At 33.1% G+C, this 17720-nt stretch overlaps 1 protein-coding gene across 1 annotated transcript in view; it reads left to right on the forward strand.

Moving 5' to 3' along the window:
- Smp_142630 (putative talin 2) overlaps window positions 1-17720 on the forward strand; it is a gene marked incomplete at both ends in the record, with an annotated part of 107308 nt that overhangs the window by 55340 nt on the left and 34248 nt on the right. Inside the window, 9 exons of the mRNA XM_018794169.1 lie at window positions 119-544; window positions 4221-4391; window positions 4791-5024; window positions 6577-6822; window positions 7410-7628; window positions 10256-10387; window positions 11142-11405; window positions 11906-12036; window positions 12135-12528. Coding sequence (XP_018648608.1) covers window positions 119-544; window positions 4221-4391; window positions 4791-5024; window positions 6577-6822; window positions 7410-7628; window positions 10256-10387; window positions 11142-11405; window positions 11906-12036; window positions 12135-12528 — 2217 coding nt within the window. The remainder of the gene's footprint in view (window positions 1-118; window positions 545-4220; window positions 4392-4790; window positions 5025-6576; window positions 6823-7409; window positions 7629-10255; window positions 10388-11141; window positions 11406-11905; window positions 12037-12134; window positions 12529-17720) is intronic.

The raw sequence follows: 17720 nt of genomic DNA on the forward strand, positions 1-17720 counted from the left end.
ATATCCAGCTAACAAGTTTCAAATAAAGTATGAAAACGCATATCTACGTCTTCACGGTTAACCACACTTGAACTTTACTAACATATACTTTTTTTTGTTTTTCATTACTTCATTTTAGGCATCTAAACGTTGGTTAAGTGAATCTATGGGTGCCAGTCAAGCGAAGGTGACTGATGAGGTCGGTGCTATGAATGCTGCTGTAGCTCAAGCTTTACGTTCAGCTAATCGAGCTGAATCAACTGATATCAATGCTGTACAACAAGGTCAACCATTAGATCAAATACATGATCCTGGTGATGATTTGATGATGATGCAACAATCATTTCGTGTAGTTACAATTCATTTCCCTGCATTTGTTGATGATTTAAAACGTGTCGCTGTACTACGACGTGAATCTGGTGCTTTAAAAGCTGATCAAACTGGTCAACCAATTATTGCTGAGAAAACTGAAGAATCAACTCAAAATTTATTATCAGCTGCTCGTCATGTCGCAGATGCATTCACTGATCTGTTACAATCAGCTCGACCATTAGCTATGGGACAGGTAGTTAATGATATTTGTTACCGATGAATTTGTACTATAGTAATTTATTCGAGTTATATCCAGCATAAAGTGTGATTGATGTTGAGTTTTAAACGATTGAATCCATGTTTATTTATAACTACGGATATTTGAGACTTCTAACACAAACGGAATCTTATGCAAATTCTATAGATTCGATGATGACACGCATAACTCTTTGACAGTTATTCTTAACTCAAGGGGATATGTAGAGAAGACAGAGACTCAGAAAACGTTTGATATTCAAGAAGTCAGATTCGAAGTAAAACAGCTGTGTTTGTATAGCAACAAAACATAACCTTTGGACATAGTACAATTGCCAAACTGAAACTTATAACATCTAATCAAATAATAGCAAAGATCAGGTCAGAGATGTGAAGTTGAAAAAAAAGCTAACTATACAGAAAAACTAACTTTTATTAACAAAAACCTAGTTTACCTGATGTTTCTTTAGTAGTTAACTTTTTTTCTCTTATTATTCGTTAAATATCAATTGTAAAGCATCTAATCAACATTTCTTAGTAGTTACCATTTTACGGTTTACGTTTTGACTAATGTAATACGTGTTTAAGAAGTGTGAATTCAATAGTAATTCACTTTCATGGAATGCCATTCAAATTCCTGTTGATATAACCCAGCTTTTTGTGATTACACATTCAATTCTATCAAAATTGATCGTAAATTCTTCTATATTTCTTACTGCATGGTATTTATCAGTTTCAAAATTACGTAATATTGATTAAGCATATCCATAGATTTTCTTAGTCACTGGTAAATCTCACCAGTACTATCTGTTCAGTCCCGGTTATTGATGATGCTGATTATAGATACCAGTTTAAGTCTCTACGTTGTTTATTAATCAGTTTATTTTCTAGATTCAGTTGATTTTGTGTATAAATATAAGTTTAAAATCAATCTTTAGTGTTAGTGTTGGACACGGTGTCTCATCAGCTTAATTACATTACTAGAAAAATCTGCTTATCTCTTCTCCAGTGAGCGAAACGGCCCAAACTATGTAATCATCATCAAGAAAGTCGTAACCCCTAGCACAAATATGTATTGAATTAGAATAACACACTCCATAGTAACAATAGTTATAGGAAATTAACGAGTTGAAGAGGAATTATGGTCGAAATAGTCATTAATGGCTGTATTAAACTAGATATAAACAGTATATAGTTCAGAAGGAATAAATAAAATGTATGAACTGATATGTAAACTGTAAATGAACGGAGACTAAGTTCATCTATACCATTGCGATCGCTACCGACTCATACAACTTAAGTCCTTTATTTATAGATTACTATTTCCTCACATGCTCCTACCAAAATATCTGTACATACCCTCACCATTAATGTACTGTCTCGAGTTTGTTACTCTGTTATTCCTAGTCCATTCCAAAACTAGGTAGAAAACGTATAGAAAAAAAATGGGCAACTACAGGTCTTGGGTAAACCATATTCCCATTATTTCAACAAATTAAAGTTTACAACACTTATCCAGCCCCCTCTACCTAGTATTTTACACCTAACCTCAATATTTTCACTACACATAAACAATGCTTAAAAATCGCTTACCACCAAACACTAACAGTTTACTAATGTCTTGAATCTTCAACAATGTTATTTGACAGTCTATACTGTCTCTGTGTATTTATGTACCTCTATTTATGTGTGAATATGTTAAATTTTATAAAGTAGAAAAAAGGACTTGCAGATCATAACTGATCATATTTACATCACAATATGATAAATTCTATCTCATACTGTATGGAAACATGAGTGAACGTACTTTTTTCCAAATAAAAAATTTATCATTATTTTTTTTATTTTTATCATGATAACTAGACACATGAAGAAATTTATCCAACATCAGATGACGGAACATATCAAGCTAATCATGTCATCACACAACAACAAGGTCCTGTATCGAGTAGTTCACGTAAAGCTATTATTGAAGCAGCTAGTCGGGTTGGTGCAGCTAGCAATGATCTATTACGTCATGTGATGCATGGTGGAGATGATGATGATTTATTCAATACAAATTATTTAATTTTAACTGATGAAGAAAGAATTTATCAGGTTCGATTTCAATTATTTGTTTATTATTATTACTGTTGTCTGTTTTGCAATTTTTGTTTTTAATTTTTTGCTCGAACTGGTCAGTTAAACTTTCATCGTTAATTATTTATTTATTTATCACTACATATTGAAGCTATCACCTATTAGTTTATCCTTTAGATTTGCGATAGCTTCACATCCAGTTGTCATTAGTTCTCAATTTTATTGTTGTCAATGAGACTGTTTAGGTCGAATAATCCAAACCTTATTCTATTTTGTAAAATAATTTGGCAGGTACGTTTCCAATAAAATATTTTATTGAATAAACCACACTAGAGTTGTAAATGTTTTCCCCTTAGAAATGAAGTAAATATTGTTTAAATCAATCCAAGGTTTAAATGCGTAACAAAGGCTTGTAATATTTGGATCATATCTGTTGTATGATACAATAGGGTTGATTGAAACTTGAAATGTAGACTTATATCTGAGCCCATAACCGTATAGTGGATAACTAAATATCCCAAAAACAACCATATTTTTACTTCTATCGTTTGAGCCATGAACATATACCATTCGATATATTTTTGTAGGTCTCACAAAAAGAGAAAATTCTTACATTCACCATTAAATATATATATATATATAGGATTTTCATGAAACTGTCCTGTTGTTCAGTCACCCGAGTCTGATGCTGGCAGTACAAGCTTTCTACCCGCGTACCCAAACTAGCTTCTTGAGTGAGAAAAACAACAGCCAATCAGAAGCTTTCATTGGCTAACCAAATCGAGAATATACTTACAGCCCATTCATAAGTAGATATTTTTCCCTCGGGAAATAAAGCCACATTTTCTATCTATAGCATATTCCATTTTCCTTAGAAAGTGAAACTGAATCTCCGCCAATAGTGTGTGCTCGTGAGCATTTCTCACTTGTCTTTTGATCTATGTCTGAATGGGCCAGATTATCACCTTTCCATTCCAAAAAAATGTCTTCCTTTTCGAACTGAACTTCATGGATTGATTTGGCAGCACATCCCTCCCCTCTTGGAAAATATCCAATACTCAAGCGATATATTGAATCAGGTGACTGACATTTTGTTGTAGCTCTCCACATATTTTTATTTCTATGCTTCAGCATTGGAAGTTGTTAGTGAAAACTGAATATGCGTATTCTCAATAAAACATAATCATCAAATGAAGGAAATATTTGATGCTAATAGTCAAATGAAGTTACTTGCGTTTATTATTATTATGTATCTTGATATATGGAGAAAAGATAAAATATGTATTTAGTATGTTCACTGTGATAGATTCCTTCCTCTGATCAGAAAGACAACTAAGTTTTGAACCATTTTGATAAGTATTAGTTTATAACCTTATCAGGCCCACCGATAAAAGCTGGATAAACTATACATTGTAAACTAACAATCATTATTCTGATCAATGCAAATAGAGAATTGTATCCATTGAATATTATTGTATTGTACTACTTAATAAAATTGTTCTAATGTTTTTTTTTCATTACACCATAACAAACACTTTAAAATAAATTATAACTTTATATATATTCTTCTTTTCTCTTCTTATACATTTACACAGGATCAATTGTTAGGACTTGCTAAAGCTGTTGCCAATGCAACTGCTGGATTAGTTGTAAAAGCTAAAGTATTAGCTTCACAAATTACATCAGATCCTGAAGCACAACAACGTGTCATTGCTTCAGTTACACAAACTGGTTTATGCACTAGTCAATTGGTAGCTTGTACTAAAGTAAGTTTAACCTGTTTAATTAGTTTGTTCATTTGTTTTGATCCCCTCTTTTTCTATATACTTCACTGTAAGTTAGTTCACTCTTTAGTTGTTGCCATCTTTTTCTCTGGAATTTTCTGTCTATCTATCTATTTATCGCTCTGACGAAGAGGGAATTTTTTCACAGAGTTGTAGATTTAAGGTTATTTTTTTATTGATTATTATTTCAGATAATTAAAAGGTGACACTATACATAAATGTATTCTATGTGTAGAAAGCCTTTGGCTCTGTGTGCTTTTTAGCTTTCTTTTCTATTTGTCGAATATGTTTATATAATGATCGTATAGATAATTACTAAATCCTCTCTCTACTTTATGCGAGATACAATGTAAATTCGTTACATACTTTTATGATATTTAGGTTTTAGCCCCAACTATTCATCAACCAACTTGTCAACAACAATTAAGTGAAGCTGGTCGTGAAGTTACATGGGCTGTAGATGGTGTAGTTCAAGCATCACGTGCTGCTGTTCATGTACCATCAGAAGATCCACAAATGGTTCAACAATCAATTATTGAGACTGAAACTGCAGCTACAGAAGTTCGAGATGCATTGGATCAGCTTAATGCACATTTACTTAAAGGATCATATAAAGTTTGTATTAAGTTTCTTATTTACTTCATGTTTTAATATGAAATGATAGAATGTATGCAAGAATTTGATTATTGTTCATTGGAAGTAGTAATGTTGCATTACTATTATTTCAATTTACGTCTAAAAGTGTACAGTTACTGTTTGCTCATAGGTGATTACATTTTAATAGTCCGGATGAAAGATAATCTGTGTGTAGTTTAATCGTTACACATAAAGCCAATGTACGATGTTATGTTACATCTATGATTCCTGTTCGCCGGTTAATTGGATTAAAACGATACATGATGGTCATTGACATAACTGTTTGAAAAGTTCATTTTTAATAACTAACCAAATGTCACTGGTTCATGTGTTAAATTCCCGAAGGCTAAGCTCAATCTTTATCTGAAAGTAAAGTACTATTCCGGAAAAGAAAGTGAACACTTGTAATTTACAAACTCCATTTATTAAGCTTTCAAATATTGTTTTGACAGTAAAGTTAGAATAAACAACCCTTTGTCGACAATGTTTTATTAGGCTTTAAATATTTGAGTTTTCAAAAGATACTGGATTCAAGTAATACAAGGGAAAAAGGAATAACAAACGAAAATATAGAGTTAGGGGCACAGATGAATAGAAAATTTTCCGTCATAGCAAATCACTAAACTTTATTAAGATAAGTTATACCACTGAATAATATCAAGTAGTATAGTAGCACAAACAAAATGCAACCATCTATGTCTCCAAGACTTCCAATAAAGCAAGAATAATAGTCTTAGCATAAGATACAAAATTCTTTATTTCAAGGATTCTCTTTAGTTGCTTTCAACCCAAATAGAATAATATTGATTAGTTAAGGAAGAAATAGATGTATTTTTCATTTCGCATTATTCAGTTTACTGGTGTATATTTCATAAAGCTTATCAAGATTTCAATACTTATGAATTTTCGAGGTTTGGGATATAATGTAAAAGTGTATATTGGCTTCATAGCGGTAGTTTTTGCGTTACGTTTGTACCCGTTTCTTAAGCATTACAGGGGAGACTGTAGCACTTCAGAGAAAACTACTGATATATTAGAAAAGAAGTTGTACATGGTTTCATTCAGCCTTACCTAGCTTTTCCATTCATAAATGCATTCGCCCTGTTTTCTCTCACACCCTGAGTTTAAAAACTATCTTGAGATTTTTCTACTGCCTAAATTCCCTCTTCTCAAACCATAATATCCATTTACTTTCTTTTTTATCACTATTGATAATGTTACTACTTCTTCTGCCCTGGGATTTATGTTGGAAATTTCATCTTAGAGTGCTAATATGGTGTTGCAGCTTGGAACTGATTCACGTATCCCCGAGATTCTACGTTGAATATGTCTGACAGACTTGTGTTTGTTTTCGTTTTAACTGGTGATTATTATCTTGGGTAGAAGGTTCAGTGGAATTCAGGTTTCACACAATATATGCATGACGATGTTGTGATGTACATGCTTTAAATTGCAGTTTGTTTAAAAAAATATTTGGATAGTTTCTTCCGTATACATATACCGTTCTATGTTGCCTATTTTCATTCTCCAGGGTTATCAAGGTGATGCTTTGAATAGTTTCCAAACTTCTTATGAAGATTTAAAACAATATTATACTACAGATGGTCAACGTATGGTTGCATCTGCACGTCGTCTTGCACAAGCTACAGCTCTTATGATTGCTGATATTAAAGCACAAGCTGAAGAGTCCGGAGATGATTCGGATAGGCAGAATCGCTTATTCCATGCTGCTAAACAACTGGCAGATGCTACTACCAACTTGATTAATGCTGCCAAGGTAAGTGATAGGCTACTTCACTTTTAAACAAATAACGGTCCTTATTTTGTTTTGAATATTATGGAAGCCCGTCGGCGCGATGCGAAAAGCATTTAATGGGGCAGTGCTGTCTTAAATTAAGCAAAACTAATGAATAAATAAGAGACAAAGTGCTGTTTATTACATTAAAATGGTCATTTCTCCAAAATTAAACAGTCTAATGAGATAGTAAACCATACCTAACTGCTCGATATGCGTAAAATGTTGTTTATGCAATCAATGAGTAAACAAAGAAGAATTTAAGGTGATCAGTCTGAGCAGAAAAATTTATTACGTTTATGATGATTGACATAAATCATTTGAAAAAACCCTACTTACATGGAAAGTTTGGTGTTTGGTTTTTGACTACTTATAAGTAGTTCAGATGATATTTTTCATGAAGTAGCTATTAGTAAGAAGTGTTATCGAATTGAGTAGAATTACACGTTGTATTATTTTCGAAAATACATGATTGTTTTATCTTTTTATGTACTCATTGTTATCATTAGCGCTATTTAGCTTAACCAAGTATCAATTTCTTCATTTTGTTACGTTTATTTTAATATTAGGCTTGTTCATCTAACCCAGATAACATACAACTCCAAACAGAATTACGTGATGCTGCAGATGAATTGTATACTCTTGCCTATTCAGCTGGAGGTGAACAATTTCAGACACGTTTGATACACAATTTACAATCTGCTGCACGTGCTACAGTAACTGGTGCTACACAGTTGGTTAATATTAGTCAAGCAGCTACAAAATATTCACGTGGTAATAGTTATCAAGTGAGTAGTAGTAAACTGAAGGAAGATTTTCCCTCACCTATTTTTTTATTTTACTTAACTAACTGAGTAGCTAGCTAACTAACCGAGTGCTTTGTTTAGAAAATTCACATGATGCACAGAATATGATCTAAATAGTAATTGAAAAATTGACTCATCTTAGGATAATATTCTGCCGATATTTAAAAAAAACAATGTAGAAAATGGCACCAATAAATGTGTGTCCAAGTTGACAGTTTCTTTTGGTATAACAAACAAAAGAAACTAACAAGGTAAAAATCGGAACATTTAAAAGGATCATGATAACGGTGTTGATGATGATGGTGACAGGAAATTAAATCTGGGCTAAATTGGATAGATAGAGCAAATGAAATTCGGGAAATGTGAAAATAATGAAGTCATTGAACGAAACTCAAAATCTAAATGACGATGAAGAAACGCACACAGGATTTGTGTACAGTATATTTGCCCACTGAATAAACAAATAAATATCTCACCTTTATCGTGAATGATAAAACTTTGTAATAGCCAATCCACTTTCTTTGTCTGTGCTAAGATCTCATCAACCAGTGACGATCTATCATGATTGGTCTTACTTGTAAATAAGTGAAGTGGGTAGCACGCTCAGCTACTTCACTTTGCGTGATCAGAGAGACATTGTTTCAGACCAGTTTTCAAGCAATATTTCGCGTTTAGGGCAGTGTCGGTGTATGAACAATAATTACCTTTCAACTGTCCATATTTTAAAAATGTGATATTAATGGTTTCATCGATTCGGAAACGTAATAACAGTTTCCAAGGGAAAACTGATCACTGATTGCTTTTTTGTTAATATATCCCATTCTTAAGGTTTTATTTTTATACTTTCTAAAGTTTATCTCACATGTCTGAACTCAGTAGACCTCGGAGATATGTGTGATCTTGTTATTGAATTTCTGTTGAGAGAGTAAGATGGTTTTCGTTCGCAGATATCCTTGTGAAATGTCTCAGGGGCATTACGAATTGACCTAGTCATTTAACTAATTTTATGGTATGTTTTCTTATGGAGTTTTCTGTCTCCTATGTACCCTCACTTCAAAAATAGTATAGCAAGCCAACATACCATCACAAAATCAACTCTCGAAAACCAGGAAGCATATCGTTTTGAGATACTTGGAAAACACTTCAGAAATCGATCAGTGATTTTGAAACCATTTCCAGTTAATAAGTCTCACAAACCAACGGATTCCATTTTATGAATACCGAAGGAAGCAACAACTAAGGTGGAGAAATGCAACATTATCTTTAAAATAAATTAAATCGACTGCAATGAACAGTGGGTTGGACCGCGTGGACTGATCCGTTTTACCTAAGCGTACACGAACATAAACTCGCAGGGTAAAAACATGATGTTCTGTCACTTAGACTGATGGTTGTAGACAATTACCGACACAACTTGTTCTAAGAAAATGCCAAAATCCTAGATCAAATAAATCTTGAGCACATCAAAGAATTTCCTGAAACATGGGATGTAAGTCAAGCTGCTGTTACCAGACACATCCATAAGAGCTAGTTTATTTATCCATACGGAAAAAAGTCAACCAACCGCATATTCAGAGATCAGAAGGACAGGAAAGTCAAGGAGAACGTAAGGGCACATAAGGATAGTAGGATTTGTGAAAATAGCCAACCAGAAACTAGGTTACCGGCATGAGATAACTTGTAGAATACTCATAAAGTTTACATCTACCTAGATTAGGCTCTGACAATTTTGTCCTAAACGTTAATGAAAACTTCACAATCATACCATCCCCTTCAAATCACCCAACACTATCAAAGCCACCCATATGAAATACAAATCACCATGATTTCACTCTGTACATATTCGAAGATGAATCACATACATCATACATGAATAAATTGAATTTGCTGATGTTTAGAAGTACATTTCTATACGAATTGAATAATACGATTCTTGGATATATAGTGTTTTTAACACATACTTGCTTACTCCTGTTACCCACCCCTCGTGGAGGAACATAAGCCATCCACCAGCATTCTGCATCGAACTCTGTCCTATGCAATCCTTTCCAGTTTCTATTAGTTCTTTTGATATATTGGCTTCAAACTCTCGGTGAAGTGTGTTCTTCGATCTTCCTCTTTTCCGTTTACCTTCAGGATTCCAAGTTAGGGTTTGCCTCGCGATGCAGTTTGATGATCTCCTTAATGTATGTTCTATCCACTTTCATCGTCTTTTCCTAAATTCTTCTTCGACTGAAAGTCGGTTTGCTTTCTCCCACATTAGACTGTTGCTGATGGTAGACAGTTGCTTATCAATACTTGTACATCTTTGATGATGTTTGTGGTGTTTCTCCAAGTTTCAGCTCTGTACAGATAGAATTGTCTTGATATTTGTATTGAAGATTGTGACTTTGATATTGGCTGACAGTTAAGTTTTATGTATTCTTAAACTGTAGAAATACCGCCATTGCTTTTCAACACATATTTTATGAATTGTCTTTTCGTTTGAAAATTAAAAATGTGACTTGTGTCATACTTGTTTTTTGTTACTATTTTTTCCGGCAAAATTACAATTTATCGTCTGTTTTGTTTAACATTTATCTTTACTTTCCTTCATAATATGACGTTAGTTACATAATGACACAAGGAATGTAACTAATCTTATCCCGAAAACTGTCATTACAATTAGAGAATCACGTGCCAATCCAGATGATCCAATGGCATTGCTTGAATTAATTGGTGCATGTGAACGTTTCGTACAAGTGAGTGATAAGAAAAATAACATTGTGAATTTTGATTATTCATGGTAATACAATATAATTTGTCCTATTTTTCAAAGTAAACATTTTTTATGTGTGTATGTGTGCATTACAGTTGATAATATTTGGTTTTAATGTAACTGATTTATGAAGTGAATGTATTCATCATTTAACTGTAATTCTTGTGTGTAAGCACTAGTGACGCTACCTAATCGTTCAATTACTAAACTAAATAGAATAGGACTTGAACCTACTAATTTATGATTGATTTCTTTAATTCAGTCAGTCAGCAACAAAGTGGAACCAGGCACCTATATGCATTGGTCCAAGTTGCCATACCTTATTGGCACAACAAGGTGAACACCAAAATCAGGTGACAGTTCACAATAAGCTCTGACTCGACTGATAGTGTTCGAGTGAAGAGCCTTCACAAAGTTTATGTACTTCTGAGGTGCGCTTTTCAATGACAGACACTGCCACAGAACCTCTGTCTACAGAGTTAAATGCTACTTTTAAGTCAAGAAAAACCATTTTCAGAAGTGGATAAGCATGTCTGTGTTCTAAAATCTGACGAATGGTGAATATTTAGTCGATGCAGCCATGACCACGTCTGAAGCCAGACTGATTTTTTGGTGTTTGCAGTTCACGAGCTATTAAATTGATTTAATTACTAAAACACTTTAATTATTCCAATATAGTCCATACATACTTTTCTGTTTATCACTTTGTTTACTTCTATGTATCTTTTTTATTGTAGCCATGTACAGCAATGGTACGTTCTAGTAAATCTTTAGCCCCAACACTATCTGATCCATCTATTCAAGCTGCATTAGAAAATTCAAACAGTCAACTGGCTAGTGCTTTAGAAACATTAATTACTTGTCTAATAAAAGTGGCACCATTTGCTCGTCATCTTCAATTAGATGGTGCATTGACTAGATTAACTCGTTTATCAGATGAAGTAGCTGAAATAGAAACTAGTCTAATGCAAGGTACACTAACTCCAATACCTGAACAAAAGGTAAGTTACCATTCATTTTCGTTTTATGAATAGAACGATCTTCCTTTTTTTAAAAAAAGTAATACAAAAACTAAACAAATCTGTCATATTATTCTCATTTGATTTACTAGTAGTATATATATTAATTCTTCAACGTACAAGAGTTTTATTAACATTGTTTATATTTTTTAATTTGATATAACATAATAGTTAACACCTTTTCATTTTTATGTATTTTTAATTTGGTACTGTGATGATAACGTTTTGCATTTGTTTTAAATTAATTTGCTCTCAGTTTGCTTGTAAGGCAACACACTGATGATAATGTCTACTTATGATGGAAAGCTGAAGAGTAATATTAACCTACGAAAACACCTCCGTAGCAGAAATTATAATTATCTATCACTATTTATCATCAAAATGTTATCGTCTAACACTTAAATAAAAAGATCTTTTCTCGTTTATTTGATTTTTATGAAGAACTTAACATAAGTTTTGTTAATATTTCTTTCATTATTCAGGTTGAAGATTGTTGTCATTTAGTAAATATCAGTGTCCATGATGGAACTGAGTCAGCGAAAAAATTAGATTCCATTATAAATTCCATGGCTAAAATGGATTCAGCTGTATTAAATCAACTCGGAATTAGCAGGTCAGTCAGCTGATCGTTTAGCATCAGCTATGACTGGACTTGTACATGCAACTCGTGGTATAATAGCTGATCAAAATAGTCTTATTATTTAATGGTAGTAATAGTAATAATAATACATCAGCTGCTGAGTCACCACGCCGAGCTGGTATTCAGAATATTCGACAAGCTGTTCAATTATCATATGAATTAGTAAGAGCAGTAAAAGATACCCGAATAGCATGTGATGCTAAACACCCAGCTAATGCAGCAACAGTTCAAAGTCATAGTCAACAATTAACTACACAATTAATTGAAACATTAACTCGTTGTTTACGTGGTCTACCTGGACATAGAGAAATTAGTGAAGCTACTTATTTAATTGAACAGAAACGTTCTCAATTAATTCAATATTCACAACCGAATCAAATTAATTTAACAGCACGATTTGTTGAACCAAATGAATATCAACGTAAACAAACAGATTTAACTCAAGCAGCTGTTGAATTTAATCAAGTAAGTTTTACTTCAGACATATATTTCCTCTTTTGACGATTTATTTTTATATATTGTTATGAAATTGTATTTCTTGTTTTATTAAATTCGTTGTATATAAATGCAAAAATAGATTGGAAAGGGAAAAAAAGGAATGTGATATCAATTTTCACTCTTGTTTCTAACTCATAATCAATGTAGAACTTGACGTAAATGTGTATTCTTCTTTTAATTTCCTATTATAACATAATGGAATAAGGTTAACAAGTAATCTCTTTGATAGTTAAAAAAACATCGAAACTTAGAGAATATACTTCAAAAACAAAGGAATCAATTTGTGGAATAAAAGTATTAAAACTTAGAATTTAAAGGAGAAAGATAGCGAGTAGATGTATCGTTTCGGAAAACTAGTTGTGAAATAAATTGGGCGTTGAAAGTAGGAAGTAACACATTACTTTAAGAATAATTGGTTTAAATATCTAACGAACTCTTGCTAGATAAATACATATGATTTATAGAAAATGTGAGTTTTTCTATTTATTACGATAATTTGAAGATTGTTATGTAGATATTGTATTGGTTCAAAACTTATTTACGTTTAACAGTTGTGTGAAACTGAAAATGCGAAGCCTTAGCGCTTCATGTTCAACCAAATTCAACTAGCCTTCAAATGTGATGATTAAATCAAGAGGCTGAAGTAGTAAATAGATTGTATGAACTAATTTAGATAAGATCTTACAATCTATCCTTCATTGATAACTTTTCCATCACAGAAAAAAACGAATGACAAAACATCACTCTTGGCGATCGACAATTGATTAGGAATTATGAACACAAACGGAATCAGGCATAAGTTTCGCGATAAAAATAATATTAATGAAGAAGTTCGTAGTTATGCATCCCTGATTGACTTTAGTTCGACAACCATTGAGAAGAAGAAAGTACTAAACAGCCTTTTTGTCTGTGTCGGATCTCTTAGTGATGTGTATCCGCCACTCCACATAAAATCGAACCTAAGACCTTCAGACTTTGTGATGCATAACTACAAAATATAACAATCTCTACAACCCCCCTTTATTAATTATTCAAGAATGTACTATGGAAAATAGTTCACGAGAAATTTTTAAGGATATTATTTACGATTTTCTAAATATTTTTTTCATAGAATTCTGTTATCAGTTGAATACTAATAGGATGATCAATCAATCATTAAAAGTTTAGCAATAGTACTATTGATCAGTATTGTGTGTTTCATATTTTGGATAGGAAGGAAGTGGAATTTTTCAATTCCTTGAATTCTCTGTTACATGAAATTGTATTTTTAAAAAAATTGCACTTGGAAAATTTGCAAAAGTCTATCATTTTCTTGAACAGTTAAAATTTTCTAAGGGGGAAGTTAAATGTTAAAAGTTTCATTGGGGAAATTTAATGTTTCACTTTAGTGTTCTCTTTCTCTCATTAGTTCTTTTTTTATCTCAATAAGTTTGAAATTGTAAATTTGTGAATTTTCAATCATAAGATTATCATATATTAAGTAGTAAAGTAAAAAGCAATAAAATTGTTTTCACTAGACTATTCTCTAATTTAATGAATACATTTTCGAGTATGATAATAATGACAATAATCGTACTGAGATATTTTAAATAAAACCTTTTTGTAAAAATCGGTACCTTACTAAATCACTTTCATCGTAATACACTGCACAGTCACATAAATAGTTATGGTTTGATTCGTCATGGTGATGTGTTCGTTTGAGTCCAGTTTGTTTGATCATCGTGTTCGTTTGAGCACATTGAATGATGCTTCGTTTTGATTGGTATGACATTTGAATGTTGCGATTTCGCACTGTTTCGTCTTTGAAACTTGTTCGTATCTGTTTCAGTTTGTGGATGTGCACATTGGAATTTTCTGTACCGAAACGTTTCTGCGTCAGTCTGTGCACATTTCTCTCTTCAAACTCTATCTCTCTCCACATCTCTTCATCTGCACATCTGTACATCTATGCATCTATACATCTCTCTCATGCTTTCTCACTCTCTCTCCCTCTCCCTCACACTCACTCTCACTCTCTCTCTGTCACTCTCTCTCTCTGTCACTCTCTCTCTCTCCCTCACTCTCTCTCACTCTCTCTCTCCGTCTCAATCTCTCGCTCTCTCTCTCTCACTCAGATAACGTTCGCAATTATAGAACTTGTAAAGTGACTGTCATTCTGTCGAAGTCACTCGGTTATTGTGTGGTCATTTTGTTGACAATTCACACGTTGTATATAACACAGAAATCTGATTAACCTTCTATTTCCATCCCGTTGTATCAGTTTATCAACATGGTCAACTCTTTTCCATATTCATCACAATTCACACATTTGAGCAAACTCTCTTCAAATCTATATGATTCAGTGTATTCCATGAAATTTCTCAATGATCCTATGTCTAGCTTGTTTATCACAGAATGACAGTGTGTTCAACTAATGCAAATATTACTTGAACGATTTAGTACATCACATTGTCAGAAAGTGTATATATTCGACTGAACTGAGTTACATTTCATGACTGATATAGTGCGTTCTGTTGACTAATAAAGAATGTAACTCACCTGTTGGTTCGCTCAATGCATAGTCATCTGAAATGTGAGAGCGTGAATATTTAAGTGTGAACTTGTAATCTGTGATTATGTGAAGACACGTGTTTATGAACAAGTGTAGAATAGTTTGGAAAGTAATCATGTTACAATTTGAACTGACGTCTGTGGATAAATCGGTACCTTACTAAATCACTTTCATCGTAATACACTGCACAGTCACATAAATAGTTATGGTTTGATTCCTCATGGTGATGTGTTCGTTTGAGTCCAGTTTGTTTGATCATCGTGTTCGTTTGAGCACGTTGAATGATGCTTCGTTTTGATTGGTATGACATTTGAATGTTGCGATTTCGCACTGTTTCGTCTTTGAAACTTGTTCGTATCTGTTTCAGTTTGTCAATGTGCACATTGGAATTTTCTGTGCCGAAACGTTTCTCCGTCAGTCTGTGCACATTTCTCTCTTCAAACTCTATCTCTCTCTACATCTCTTCATCTGCACATCTGTATACCTATGCATCTATACATCTCTCTCTTGCTTTCTCCCTCTCTCTCCCTCTCCCTCACTCTCACTCTCTCTCACTCTCTCTCTCCGTCTCAATCTCCCTCTCAGATAACTTTCGCAATTATAGAACTTGTAAAGTGACTGTCATTCTGTCGACGTCACTTGGTTATTGTGTGGTCATTTTGTTGACAATTCACACGTTGTATATAACACAGAAATCTGATCAACCTTCTATTTCCATCCCGTTGTATCAGTTTATCAACATGGTCAACTCTTTTCCATATTCATCACAATTCACACATTTGAGCAAATTCTCTTCACATGTATATGATTCAGTGTATTCCATGAAATTTCTCAATGATCCTATGTCTAGCTTGTTTATCACAGAATGACAGTGTGTTCAACTAATGCAAATATTACTTGAACCATTCAGCACATCACATTGTCAGAAAGTGTATATATTCGACTGAACTGAGTTACATTTCATGACTGATATAGTGCGTTCTGTTGACTAATAAAGAATGTAACTCACCTGTTGGTTCGCTCAATGCATAGTCATCTGAAATGTGAGAGCGTGAATATTTAAGTGTGAACTTGTAATCTGTGATTATGTGAAGACACGTGTTTATGAACAAGTGTAGAATAGTTTGGGAAGTAATCATGTTACAATTTGAACTGACGTCTGTGGATAAATCGGTACCTTACTAAATCACTTTCATCGTAATACACTGCACAGTCACATATATAGTTATGGTTTGATTCCTCATACTGATTCGTTTTGTTCTATAAAATTTATCAATGATCTTATATCTAGTTTGTTTATCGGATATTTACAGTCTATTCAATTATTGCAATTATTTGTTGAACGATTTATCATTTCCTGTAACTTATATTTTCTTATTCTATTGCTTATTTTACTTGTCATTCATCTTATTTTTATCTTATTTTTATTTCGCTGTTCTCATTTGTATTATTTATTTGCGCATGATTTGCCCAATTTTAATTCACAATCTACTCACCTCTTATCATCAGCGCAACATATATTATTGTTAAGAGAATAATTTTCTTGTTCATTCTTCTTGTTTATTTATCTTGCATTCAAGTTTTACTGGCTTTATATATATTTTTACACTGCACAATTTCAATGTGATTTTCAGTGACCTGCAGCATCACCTTATCAGGACAGCATATTCATTTTTCTCACGTATTCCGGTACTTGATACATCCTTAATCTGCCTAAACTCAGGCCTTTGTGATATGAGTGAAGGTTTTGCAGCCACCTACTCGTAGTTATCACGTTAGGTGATTGCAGATTTATATAGTTGAATACAAAGATACGACTTAAGTTGTTTACTGGTGTTACTAATCACACCTAAGACACTTTCAGTAGAGATTCTTGCGGGAAATTGTAGTAAAAGTACATAATTATCAGGCTTAAACCAATGTGAACGGATATTCATTTAGTAGAAGTTGAAGTACTTGTACTTGTACGTTTACGTGTGAAACCAGTGCACTATTCAGCCAAATTGGTAACCACAATGTATGAATCGGCTGGCATTTTCATCACGGTTTTTATGGTATTGGAATTTGAACCTCTTATAAAACCCTTTATTTATTGAGGTATTCTTTTCTACTTCTTGAAACATGTCTGGAATTAGAGGAAGCAATGATTGTTGATGTTATTGAAATTATTGAAGTGTGCACGAAACATGGAAAGGTAACGAAGCACGTGTGGTTTTAGGTAATTTGTTATTAAATGGTAGTAGGAAGACAAATGTGATTGTGGTGACGGAAAAGGATTAGATGAAGACAATACGTATATAAAACCATGTTGTTCCGAGGGATATATCATATACCCTCTTCAATTTACGATGGAGTTCGATCTCCCCCACTGAATATCGAAGAACATATAATGATCTGAATTTATATTCGTGATTTCCCTGTTCATGTGAAATTTGTGCCAAATTTGTCTCTCTTTATCGATCGTAACTTTGGACACGATTTCACTAGATTTTTAACATCCTGTATTTCTCTGTCAATATTCATCTCCTTTAGCATTTACTAATACTGACTCGTATCACGTTATACCAAACGCTAACTCACGGCCCCAGCAAAACGGTCCCTATTTATG

Source organism: Schistosoma mansoni, chromosome 1 (assembly GCF_000237925.1).
Source record: "Schistosoma mansoni strain Puerto Rico chromosome 1, complete genome".
Lineage (NCBI taxonomy): Eukaryota > Metazoa > Platyhelminthes > Trematoda > Strigeidida > Schistosomatidae > Schistosoma > Schistosoma mansoni.